The sequence below is a fragment of the Drosophila rhopaloa genome, unplaced genomic scaffold (genome assembly GCF_018152115.1).
Source record: "Drosophila rhopaloa isolate 14029-0021.01 unplaced genomic scaffold, ASM1815211v1 contig_153, whole genome shotgun sequence".
Lineage (NCBI taxonomy): Eukaryota > Metazoa > Arthropoda > Insecta > Diptera > Drosophilidae > Drosophila > Drosophila rhopaloa.
Genome location: NW_025335032.1, coordinates 643402 through 657500, shown reverse-complemented (window position 1 = coordinate 657500; position 14099 = coordinate 643402). Strand labels below are relative to the sequence as shown.

The following is a 14099-nucleotide window of genomic DNA, read 5'->3' as shown; positions in this document are numbered from 1 at the left end:
CTGATAAAAATAACGAAAATCATTTTCAGGTGGGAACTACCTTTTCAGCTAAGGTTGAGGTGGTTTATATGTAGTAGGCTTCCAGGCCCAATTTCGGTTAGCCAGTCGCTACAGGCGCCGTTACAAAACCCTCCGCTGGAAGCAGGCTCGGTTATTTAACTCATGATACCGTATGCAGATACCGCCTGGAGTGACATCACTGTCGAATGTGATAGTTGACAGTCGACCTTGCCAGTCTTCCAGTTCATAATAAGAATTTTCAAATTTTCTTCGAACACGGGTTTTCACAAATGATTTCCCAAGGAGGTGCGGGACACTAATCTCGATTTAAAATAGCAGGTACATTTTTAATTTTACAATGCAGTAGAGGACTGTTATTGCTCTATGGAACATCTGGGAATGCTTGTGGTGCATTTAATGGTCCATCCACTTTTAATCAGTTAAAAAATACATGTATCTTTGCCCATATTTGCGACAATTCCAGCTCTAACGCGCTTTTAGATTCAGAATTTTTCTGAGTATCAGATTCTTGAATCAGTTCTGTTACTTTGTGTCTAAATGGACTGACATACCGCAGAGGATTTGACGTCGTCTAGAACAACTCTGAGAGTGTTGAAATATCGACATTTCGTATCAAGTTTTCGAGAGGCACTTCTAGTTGATCCACTTAAATGTTTAATCTATTATGAAAACTATAAAATCTGTAATAATCATCAATGTAAAAGAACAAACGGAGACATTCCTGTAATATCAAATCTTGACTCTCTGCCGCTCCTAAAACGCTTGAAACTTGCTTCATTGGCACAAGATTGATCTAACTATTACTTTTTTCCCCGGACCTTTACTTTTATTTTCCTATCTCGCGTCTATCTTATCGCGAATCGTGCCGTACGATACACGGCTGCGCCCCTCGGTCGGTTGGGCGGGTATGTAGGCCGTGGGACTCCGCGCGACAAAAAAAAAAAAAAAAAATATATATCAAACCAGAAGAATGATTAGTTAAATACACCTTGGCTGCATTTTATGTTCTATGGATGAATTTTATATGGCGCCCGTGACAGTGGATCGAGCATTGCATCAGGACCTGGAATCAATTTTCTAAAATCAAGTGTCAAACAAAAAAGGCCGTGGTGTCAGATCTCCTTCTCCCAAGCGATTAACAAAGACGAGAACAATTTGACAACAGCAGCAGAATCAACAAGCGTGAGGGCCCACTTTTGCTTACAAAGAAAGCATCATAAATATATATAAAACAAGAAAGGAAAGCTAACTTCGGGCTTGCAGAATATTCTGTAAATGGTATTCTTTAAAATTATTCATATGATGCATTCTTAATACTCATAAAAAATCCCAACTTCCTAACTTTACAAACACCAAAGTTATGGCGTTTCCGATCAATCAGTTATATGGCGGCTATAGGATATAGTCGGCCGATCCCGGCCGATCCCGGCCGTTCCGGCTTAAATACTTCGTGCAAAGGAACAAAGAGTGTGTGCAAAGTTTCAATTCGATATCTTTAAATCTGAGAGACTAGTTGGCGTAGAAACAGACAGACGGACAGACGCACATGCTTATATCAACTCAGGACACGATCCTGATCAAGAATATATATACTTTATAGGGTCGGAGATGTCTCCTTCACTGAGTTGCACACTTTTGACCAAAATTATAATACCCTCTGCAAGGGTCTAAAAACAAATGTTAAAATTCAGCGGAACATTTCTGCCCGACTAAAAGTAAAACTAAAGCTATACGCAAAAATAGGTGGAAATTTGCAAGCAACGGAAATTTTTAAAGAGATTAAATGAATCAAATGGTATATTATAAAATTTAAACAACATGAATATAAATAGTAAATGTAAATTTGAAACATTTAATGATATATTAGATACTCCCGAAATGGGACTAAGTGATACGAAAACGCACAAACGATTATGGTAAAAATGTAAATAAACGAGGATCGGTACGCGCTTTTACCATGATCTAGGTATGCATAAAAAAATAAGATTTGGACAGATTTATGTCAATAGCTTATACACTGCATGAAATATTTTGAGAATTATCAAATTTGGACCGATTTTACCCTATGGGAGATATAGGATTTAGTCGTACGATCAGCACGATTTGGAAAGATTGATGTCAATAGCTTTTACACTGCGCAAAATATCATCAATTCTTGCAAGGTATATCCGATTGTTCCTATGGGAGCTATAGGATATAGACGTCCGATCGGCTCGCGATCTTACCTTGACCAAGGTATGCATAAAAAAATACGATTTGAAAAATTTTATGTCAATGGCTTATATACTGTGCGACATACATATATTGAAAATCATAAAATTTTAACCGATTGTTCCTATGGGAGCTATAGGATATAGACGTCCGATCGGCTCGCGCCTTTAGCCTGATCAAGGTATGCATAAAAAATACCATTTGGAAAGATTGATGTCAATAGCTTTTACACTGCGCAAAATATAAATTGTTCCTATGGGAGCTATAGGATATAGACATCCGATCGGGGTTTTTAAACTTGATCTGCGTACACATGTTTTAGGACGACTGGGAAAGTTTCAGATCGCCACCTTTTAAACTGAGCTCGCAAACGGTATTGAAACAGACAGACAGACGGATATGGCTATATCGACTCCCCTATTGATCCTGATCAAGAATATAAGTTAAACACGAGTGACTTCAGTATTTAAAAAAATATACATTTTAGGACACTTGGTCCGTATTTATTTGCACAAAAATTGGAACTAAATTATGTTTACAGAAATTGCCATATTTATACCCAATAACTTTGTCGCAGCCTCTGCCAACGTCGGAGCTTTGCCGTTGTCGTCGCTGCAGCGGGAGGTGGTTCAGACGCTGCAGTCAGCACTTTGTGGGAGCTACTGACCGAAGCCGGGAAGTTGCCCTTGCACTTCTACTTGCTGGTGCAATACCGGATGCGCGTGGCCAACTTTGGTTGCGAATTCGTTTTGTGTTAACTCCTCCACCTTTAAAATCGAGTGTCCACGCTCGATGCGGTCTCGTTATCAGAAGCTATTTTGTTGATGTGCAGTATTTTGACCCTTTTAATCAAGAAGCGGCTAGCTAGTGCAGTTAGTCCGATGATTATTATGGAACTTATTAGAAAATCGGCTGTATACGATGTTGTTTTTAACAGTTCCAAGGTCTTGGTATTGTTGATGTTCAGTTCTTTTACCAATTCTAATGATAGCTTTTCTTCTATATTTTTAATGGTCATCTCAGTTTGGAGAATTGCTGGCATCGGGTGATAGTGTACCGTGTCTTTGTTGGTGAAGGTCTGTCCATCAATATTAATTGTGGAATTGCTGAAGTTAATAACAAAGGTTCCGTTGAGACTTGTGGATGTCCCATTTATTTGTACGTTGCCGGAGAATTTGTTGAGTAGAATGACTCCAGGTGCGAGTTCGTCAATAACTGGAATGTGTTGATTGTTGATTCGAGTGCAGGTGGCAGGGCGACTTTTTAATAAATTTGGTAGGCAAGAGGAATTACTTATGTCTATCATATTTCTATGTTTACAAATGGTTATCTCATTATAATTATTACATTTGGAAATTTTTGCAAAAAGTTTTCCTTTACATTTGATAACTTTTTCGCTTTGAATTTTATTAACATATTGACCAATTTTTATTGGTTTGATTAAAAGTTCTTCACAATAGTTGGTGTCGGTTATAGGAATTTTAATGATATAAATAAGTGTTGGCCCATTGCTTGCTACGCTTACTTCTGCTATTTTCATGGCTTCTTCAAAATGAGTGTATGGCAACTGGTCTTGATCAAGTGTTTTTATAACTTCATTTACCTCTTCATCTCCTAATATCTGGGTGTTACTAATATCTGCTTTTGCCCATTGTATTGCGTGGTTTAAGTTGAAATTTCTTCTTTAAGATGAAACATTAATATTGTGCTAGTGTCTCTTTGATTTGCATTGGCCTGGGTGATATTATTTATTTTTTCTACGATAAGTCTGTTTAGAATAACTTGATTGTTGTTGTTAGTTAATGCTGAATTTATTATACCCTTGCAGAGGGTATTATAATTTCAGTCAAAAGTTTGCAACGCAGTGAAGGAGACATTTCCGACCCTATAAAGTATATATATTCTTGATCAGCATCACCAGGAGAGTCGATCTAGCCACGTCCGTCTGTCCGTCCGTCTGTCCGTCCGTCCGTTTCTACGCAAACTAGTCCCTCAGTTTTAAAGCTATCTGCTTGAAACTTTCCCAAAAGTTGTCTTTCTATTGCAGGTAGTATATAAGTCGGAACGAGCCGTATCGGGCCACTATATCATATAGCCGCCATATAACTGATTGATCGGAAATGCCATAACTTTGGTGTTTGTAAAGTTAGAAAGTTGGGATTATCTATGGGTTTAATTTTTCGCCAATCAATCCGACCTACCAAATTTCTTAAAGATCGGCCGACTATATCTTATAGCTGCCATATAACTGAACGATTGGAAATGCCATAGCTTTGGTGTTTTTAAAGTTGGGAAGTTGGGTTTTTTTATGAGTATTAAGAATGCATCATATAAATAATTTTGGAGAATATAATTTACAGAATATTCTGCAAGGGTATATCAACTTCGGCTTCGCCCGAAATTTGCTTTCCTTTCTTGTTTTTTCTTGAACTATTTCGAAATCTCTACTGTCGGGAGATCCAGCTAACCATTTCCAGGCGATGCCTAATAAATCTATATGTCTTTTCCTTCTACTCTTAATCTTGAGGTTATTAATTAAATTTTTTGAAATTCTAATTTCTTCGGTTATAAATGGCAATATTGGGTCGTATGTTTTTAATTTATAGTTAGCAGTGTAATTAATTTTTTCAAATGTTTCTTCGTATTTTTCTAAGTCAATAATATGAATTAATCTGAAGGTTCCCGTTTGAACCTTTGCCAGTCCGGTAATTAGAGTCACGATATTGGATTTCGTGTAGTCAGTTATTTGTACGTCGGCAGCGCACGCAGTGAAAAGGGTTCTGTAAATGTGATTTAATTTCGAATAAGTTGTTGTTCGCGTCTATCTTATCGCGAATCGTGCCGTACGATACACGGCTGCGCCCCTCGGTCGGTTGGGCGGGTATGTGGGCCGTGGGACTCCGCGCGACAAAAAAAAAAAAAAAATATATATCAAACCAGAAGAATGATTAGTTAAATACACCTTGGCTGCATTTTATGTTCTATGGATGAATTTTATATGGCGCCCGTGACAGTGGATCGAACATTGCATCAGGACCTGGAATCAATTTTCTAAAATCAAGTGTCAAACAAAAAAGGCCGTGGTGTCAGATCTCCTTCTCCCAAGCGATTAACAAAGACGAGAACAATTTGACAACAGCAGCAGAATCAACAAGCGTGAGGGCCCACTTTTGCTTACAAAGAAAGCATCATAAATATATATAAAACAAGAAAGGAAAGCTAACTTCGGGCTTGCAGAATATTCTGTAAATTGTATTCTTTAAAATTATTCATATGATGCATTCTTAATACTCATAAAAAATCCCAACTTCCTAACTTTACAAACACCAAAGTTATGGCGTTTCCGATCAATCAGTTATATGGCGGCTATAGGATATAGTCGGCCGATCCCGGCCGATCCCGGCCGTTCCGGCTTAAATACTTCGTGCAAAGGAACAAAGAGTGTGTGCAAAGTTTCAATTCGATATCTTTAAATCTGAGAGACTAGTTGGCGTAGAAACAGACAGACGGACAGACGCACATGCTTATATCAACTCAGGACACGATCCTGATCAAGAATATATATACTTTATAGGGTCGGAGATGTCTCCTTCACTGAGTTGCACACTTTTGACCAAAATTATAATACCCTCTGCAAGGGTCTAAAAACAAATGTTAAAATTCAGCGGAACATTTCTGCCCGACTAAAAGTAAAACTAAAGCTATACGCAAAAATAGGTGGAAATTTGCAAGCAACGGAAATTTTTAAAGAGATTAAATGAATCAAATGGTATATTATAAAATTTAAACAACATGAATATAAATAGTAAATGTAAATTTGAAACATTTAATGATATATTAGATACTCCCGAAATGGGACTAAGTGATACGAAAACGCACAAACGATTATGGTAAAAATGTAAATAAACGAGGATCGGTACGCGCTTTTACCATGATCTAGGTATGCATAAAAAAATAAGATTTGGACAGATTTATGTCAATAGCTTATACACTGCATGAAATATTTTGAGAATTATCAAATTTGGACCGATTTTACCCTATGGGAGATATAGGATTTAGTCGTACGATCAGCACGATTTGGAAAGATTCATGTCAATAGCTTTTACACTGCGCAAAATATCATCAATTCTTGCAAAGTATATCCGATTGTTCCTATGGGAGCTATAGGAAATAGACGTCCGCTCGGCTCGCGATCTTACCTTGACCAAGGTATGCATAAAAAAATACGATTTGAAAAATTTTATGTCAATGGCTTATATACTGTGCGACATACATATATTGAAAATCATAAAATTTTAACCGATTGTTCCTATGGGAGCTATAGGATATAGACGTCCGATCGGCTCGCGCCTTAACCCTGATCAAGGTATGCATAAAAAAATACGATTTGGAAAGATTCATGTCAATAGCTTTTACACTGCGCGAAATTGTTCCTATGGGAGCTATAGGATATAGACATCCGATCGGGGTTTTTAAACTTGATCTGCGTACACATGTTTTAGGACGACTGGGAAAGTTTCAGATCGCCACCTTTTAAACTGAGCTCGCAAACGGTATTGAAACAGACAGACAGACGGATATGGCTATATCGACTCCCCTATTGATCCTGATCAAGAATATAAGTTAAACACGAGTGACTTCAGTATTTAAAAAAATATACATTTTAGGACACTTGGTCCGTATTTATTTGCACAAAAATTGGAACTAAATTATGTTTACAGAAATTGCCATATTTATACCCAATAACTTTGTCGCAGCCTCTGCCAACGTCGGAGCTTTGCCGTTGTCGTCGCTGCAGCGGGAGGTGGTTCAGACGCTGCAGTCAGCACTTTGTGGGAGCTACTGACCGAAGCCGGGAAGTTGCCCTTGCACTTCTACTTGCTGGTGCAATACCGGATGCGCGTGGCCAACTTTGGTTGCGAATTCGTTTTGTGTTAACTCCTCCACCTTTAAAATCGAGTGTCCACGCTCGATGCGGTCTCGTTATCAGAAGCTATTTTGTTGATGTGCAGTATTTTGACCCTTTTAATCAAGAAGCGGCTAGCTAGTGCAGTTAGTCCGATGATTATTATGGAACTTATTAGAAAATCGGCTGTATACGATGTTGTTTTTAACAGTTCCAAGGTCTTGGTATTGTTGATGTTCAGTTCTTTTACCAATTCTAATGATAGCTTTTCTTCTATCTTTTTAATGGTCATCTCAGTTTGGAGAATTGCTGGCATCGGGTGATGGTGTACCGTGTCTTTGTTGGTGAAGGTCTGTCCATCAATATTAATTGTGGAATTGCTGAAGTTAATAACAAAGGTTCCGTTGAGACTTGTGGATGTCCCATTTATTTGTACGTTGCCGGAGAATTTGTTGAGTAGAATGACTCCAGGTGCGAGTTCGTCAATAACTGGAATGTGTTGATTGTTGATTCGAGTGCAGGTGGCAGGGCGACTTTTTAATAAATTTGGTAGGCAAGAGGAATTACTTATGTCTATCATATTTCTATGTTTACAAATGGTTATCTCATTATAATTATTACATTTGGAAATTTTTGCAAAAAGTTTTCCTTTACATTTGATAACTTTTTCGCTTTGAATTTTATTAACATATTGACCAATTTTTATTGGTTTGATTAAAAGTTCTTCACAATAGTTGGTGTCGGTTATAGGAATTTTAATGATATAAATAAGTGTTGGCCCATTGCTTGCTACGCTTACTTCTGCTATTTTCATGGCTTCTTCAAAATGAGTGTATGGCAACTGGTCTTGATCAAGTGTTTTTATAACTTCATTAACCTCTTCATCTCCTAATATCTGGGTGTTACTAATATCTGCTTTTGCCCATTGTATTGCGTGGTTTAAGTTGAAATTTCTTCTTTAAGATGAAACATTAATATTGTGCTAGTGTCTCTTTGATTTGCATTGGCCTGGGTGATATTATTTATTTTTTCTACGATAAGTCTGTTTAGAATAACTTGATTGTTGTTGTTAGTTAATGCTGAATTTATTATACCCTTGCAGAGGGTATTATAATTTCAGTCAAAAGTTTGCAACGCAGTGAAGGAGACATTTCCGACCCTATAAAGTATATATATTCTTGATCAGCATCACCAGGAGAGTCGATCTAGCCACGTCCGTCTGTCCGTCTGTCCGTCCGTTTGTTTCTACGCAAACTAGTCCCTCAGTTTTAAAGCTATCTGCTTGAAACTTTCCCAAAAGTTGTCTTTCTATTGCAGGTAGTATATAAGTCGGAACGAGCCGTATCGGGCCACTATATTATATAGCCGCCATATAACTGATTGATCGGAAATGCCATAACTTTGGTGTTTGTAAAGTTAGAAAGTTGGGATTATCTATGGGTTTAATTTTTCGCCAATCAATCCGACCTACCAAATTTCTTAAAGATCGGCCGACTATATCTTATAGCTGCCATATAACTGAACGATTGGAAATGCCATAGATTTGGTGTTTTTAAAGTTGGGAAGTTGGGTTTTTTTATGAGTATTAAGAATGCATCATATAAATAATTTTGGAGAATATAATTTACAGAATATTCTGCAAGGGTATATCAACTTCGGCTTCGCCCGAAATTTGCTTTCCTTTCTTGTTTTTTCTTGAACTATTTCGAAATCTCTACTGTCGGGAGATCCAGCTAACCATTTCCAGGCGATGCCTAATAAATCTATATGTCTTTTCCTTCTACTCTTAATCTTGAGGTTATTAATTAAATTTTTTGAAATTCTAATTTCTTCGGTTATAAATGGCAATATTGGGTCGTATGTTTTTAATTTATAGTTAGCAGTGTAATTAATTTTTTCAAGTGTTTCTTCGTATTTTTCTAAGTCAATAATATGAATTAATCTGAAGGTTCCCGTTTGAACCTTTGCCAGTCCGGTAATTAGAGTCACGATATTGGATTTCGTGTAGTCAGTTATTTGTACGTCGGCAGCGCACGCAGTGAAAAGGGTTCTGTAAATGTGATTTAATTTCTGGCGGATAGTTTTGTACCTAATCTTTTATTATTTTGAACAAATATCTCATCTCCTTAGGAATATTTTTTTATTTGATCTCTACTTTTGTTATGGTATGTTAGGTCTTTTTCCTGAGTTGTTGTAATTCTCTCTGTAATTTTGTGTCTCTCTGTTTGTTGTAGTTTAGGGTTAAGTGCTACCTTTCTTCCAAAAAATAAGTCAACTGGTTTTCTGTTAGTGGTTGAGTGTATTGAATAATTATATTTGACAACTGATCTGTCTATAGGATCTTTTAACGAAGCGTGTACTTTGTCGGCCGAATAATTTCTGACAGTGTTGAATGGAAACGTTCGATTTGGCCGTTTGCTGAACTGTTATATGGAGGTGTTCTGTAAACTTCGATATTAAATTGATCTTGTAGCATCCGCGTTACGGGAGCCGAACCAAGTGATTTTTCACTATCCATTACTACTATTTCTGGGATACCAAAATTGATTAATAAATCTTTTAAAGGTTCTTTTATGTCTTGAGTTGCTCGAGATTTGACTATCCTAGCCTGTGCAAATTTTGAAAATTTATCTATTGCAGTCAAAACGACTTGTTTGCATGTGAGGTAAAAATCAACGTGAATAATTTGACCTGGGTATTGTGGTATTGGTGTTTTTTGTAACTCTGGTTTGTTGGGGTGTCTTTCGTATTTATGTTCCTTACAAATTTGGCATTCTTTTACAAGTTTTATTATTTTGGCCCTCATGTGTGGAAAGTAAACTTTGTTTAACAATTGTTGTTTGTTTTCATTGCTATTTCTATGTGCTCTTCTATGCTCTGTTATAATTGCATTCTCTTGAAAAGTTTCTTCTTTTAAATCTTAAACTAGTCTGCTTGAGAATCTGGTTTTATATTTATTGAAAAGTGGATAGATTTCCTGAAGTTGACCTAAGGTTTTTTCGTCTGTATGAATTCCGTTAATAACGGACGGGTTGAGTCTATCTCTTAAAATTTTTGATAAGATTTCTGAATTAACAAGAAAGGAAAGCAAACTTCGGGCGAAGCCGAAGTTGATATACCCTTGCAGAATATTCTGTAAATTATATTCTCCAAAATTATTTATATGATGCATTCTTAATACTCATAAAAAAACCCAACTTCCCAACATTAAAAACACCAAAGCTATGGCATTTCCAATCGTTCAGTTATATGGCAGCTATAAGATATAGTCGGCCGATCTTTAAGAAATTTGGTAGGTCGGATTGATTGGCGAAAAGTTAAACCCATAGATAATCCCAACATTCTAACTTTACAAACACCAAAGTTATGGCATTTCCGATCAATCAGTTATATGGCGGCTATAGGATATAGTCGCCCGATCCATATGAAATTTGGTAGGTCAGACTGATTGGCCAAAAATAAAACCCATAGAAAATCACAACTTCCTAACTTTAAAAACACCAAAGTTATGGCATTTCCGATCGTTCAGTTATATGACAGCTATATGATATAGTGGCCCGATACGGCTCGTTCCGACTTATATACTACCTGCAATAGAAAGACAACTTTTGGGAAAGTTTCAAGCAGATAGCTTTAAAACTGAGTGACTAGTTTGCGTAGAAACGGACGGACGGACAGACGGACGGACAGACGGACGGACAGACAGACGTGGCTAGATCGACTCTCCTGGTGATGCTGATCAAGAATATATATACTTTATAGGGTCGGAAATGTCTCCTTCACTGCGTTGCAAACTTTTGACTGAAATTATAATCCCCTTTGCAAGGGTATAAAAATTGGTTCTGTAATAATGTGTCTATGGTACTTGAGAAAAACAAGTTCGAATATATAGGAGGGTGTTTTTAAACCCTTGCAGAGGGTATTATAATTTTGGTCAAAAGTGTGCAACGCAGTGAAGGAGGCATCTCCGACCCTATAAAGTATATATATATTCTTGATCAGGATCACCTCCTGAGTTGATATAGCCATGTCCGTCTGTCCGTCTGTCTGTTTCTACGCAAACTAGTCTCTCAGTTTTAAAGCTATCGAATTGAAACTTTGCACACACCCTTCTTTCCTTTGCACGCAGTATATAAGTCGGAACGGCCGGGATCGGCCGACTATATCCTATAGCTGCCATATAACTGATTGATCGGAAAAGCCATAACTTTGGTGTTTGTAAAGTTAGAAAGTTGGGATTTTCTATGGGTTTTATATTTGGCCAATCAATCCGACCTACCAAATTTCATAAGGATCGGCCGACTACATCCTATAACTGAACGATTGGAAATGCCATAACTCTGGTGTTTGTAAAGTTAGAAAGTTAAGATTTTCTACAGGTTTTATATTTGGCCAATCAATCCGACCTACCAGATTTCATAAGGATCGGCCGACTATATTCTATAGCTGCCATATAACTGAACGATTCGAAATGCCATAACTTTGGTGTTTTTAAAGTTAGGAAGTTTGGATTTTTTATGAGTATTAAGAATGCATCATAGGAATAATTTTGGAGAATATTATTATAGAGAATTCTGCAAGGGTATATCAACTTCGGCTCCGCCCGAAGTTAGCTTTCCTTTCTTGTTCCTAAATATAATAGTATTTGATTTTTAAAAACATTTACTGGTTCTTCTGCCATTGGTATTAGTCTCTCAGGAGAACTAGAACTGCTGTGAATAGTGCCTGTTAGTGTGTTTACTTCCCCTCGCGTTTGAATGGGAGGTCTACTCAGAGCATCGGCAATAACGTTTGCTTTGCCTGGTTTGTGGAGCAGTTCGTGATTGTACTCCTCTAGAATTGCTTTCCATCTCTTCATCTGATCGTTACGGCTTTTAGGGTTAGTTGGGTGTGTGAGAGTCTGTGTGGTCTGTAAATATTTTCACTTTAGTCGGGACCGTACAGAAAATTTCTAAGAGTCTGTATAGACCAAATTTTAGCTAGCATTTCCTTTTTGTTAGGGGCATAACTTTCTTCTGCCTTACTTAGAGTCTTAGAAATAAACATTATAGGGTTGTCTTCTTGGGCCAATACGGCACCAATAGCATAATCTGAAGCATCGGTAGTTAATTGAAATTCTTTATTGTAGTCTGGATATGATAACATTACCTCCTCGGAGGCGAGAGTGTGTTTTAATTTTCTAAATGCTTCCCTTGCCTCTTTGCCAAGATCAATCAGAGTTTTGCTTGAGGCATTTCCCCATTCGGCCCTCTTCCCCTCTTAAAAGGGCTGTGAGGGGCTTTGCAAGCTTTGCATAATCTTTAATGAAGCGACGGTAGAACCCTGACAGTCCTAAAAAGGAACGAAGAAATTTAAGTGTCTTTGGTTCGGGGAATTCGACGATTGCTCTCACCTTTTCCGGATTTTTCTTAATACCGGTATCTGCTACTAAAAATCCTAAAAATTCAACTTCTTTCTTAAAAAATTCGCATTTATCTAACTGAATTCTCATGTTTGCGTCTTCAAGAATTTTGAATACAATTTCTATGTCTTTTAGATGATTTTCTTCGTTTTTACTGAAGATAATAATGTCGTCAATGTAGACGAAACACCTAATTCCTATATGTTCTCTAAGAATGTCATCTAGCGCTCTTTGAAAAATGGAAGGGGCATTTTTAAGTCCAAACGGGAGTCTGGTAAACTCATATTTGCCTTGATTTACTGAAAATGCAGTTTTTTCTATGTCTGATTGTCTGAGTGGGATTTGGTGAAATCCACTTTTAAGGTCTAAAACAGAAAAAAATTTATTTTGTCCTAGTTGTGCCAGTACATTGTTTATGTCTGGTATAGGGTATCTGCCTGGAATAGTGACCAAGTTAAACTTCCTATAGTCAATCACCATTCTATGTTTTTTCTGTCCGGAGGCATCCATTTTTTTTGGGTACAATCCATATTGGAGAATCATACGGAGACCTTGAAGGTCTAATTACGCCGTTCGAGTAGCTCTTGTATTTGTTTTTCGACTTCGGGCCTAAGAGCTTCTGGGTATGGGTAGTGCCTCGAGTATATTGGACTTTCGTTTGTACTTCTTATAGTGGCTTCTACTTTGGTAGTGTATGTCAGTTTTTCGTCCGGGTCGCCAAATAAGTTTGGAAATTTTAAGCAAATAATTTTTAAATTTTCTTTTTGCGTTTTTGTTGGTCTATTCGAATATCTAACTTGTTGACTTCGGGAGAAGCTTTCTGTTTTATTTTAATTTTACGTTTGTTTTTAATTGAAATGTAACCTTCCTGCATATTTATTTGAGCGTTGATTTCGCGAAGTGTATAATTTCCTATAATAGCATCGAAAGATTTTAATGAGGGTAGTAAAAAGAATTTAACAAATGTATCTTTTAAGTCAAATGGGTTGGCAATTGTGTGGTGGGTTATATGGATATCTCCGGCTACGGAGCTTACATAAAAAGATTTATTATTTTCGATTGGTTTTTTTACCAATCGCGGTTGGATATAATTTTTATTAGAGCCGGTGTCTATTAAAATTTTGAACATCTCTCCATCACAGGTTTTACATTGAAAGTAAGGTAATGAAGAGGATTTTACTCTAAAAAACAAGAGAGAACGCTATAGTCGGGTGCCCCGACTATCAGATACCCGTTACTCCGGTAAAGGGAGTGCGAGGGAGATGGAGATAGAAACTTTGATCACGCATAACTTTTTAACGAATGGTCCGATTTGAAAAATTTCTTCTACATTTCGATAGGTATTGATTAACACAATAAAACTGCATTTTTACTTTTCCGAAATATTTAAATTTTTAAAATCGTAAATAAGCGATTGTGGGCGTTAAATGGGGCGTGGCACCTTTTTGAAACAAACTTGCGCTGCCTAGGAACTCCTAGAATCTGCATGCAAAATGCCAATCTTCTAGCTTTTATAGTTTCCGAGATCTCAGCCTTCATACGGACGGACAGACGGACAGA

General features: G+C 37.1%; 1 protein-coding gene across 1 annotated transcript in view; it reads right to left on the bottom strand.

Moving 5' to 3' along the window:
• LOC123037185 overlaps positions 1-14099 on the bottom strand; it is a 58101-nt gene that overhangs the window by 21378 nt on the left and 22624 nt on the right. Inside the window, exon 3 of the mRNA XM_044456807.1 lies at positions 7348-7627. Within this exon, the coding sequence (XP_044312742.1) occupies positions 7348-7627 (280 nt within the window). The remainder of the gene's footprint in view (positions 1-7347; positions 7628-14099) is intronic.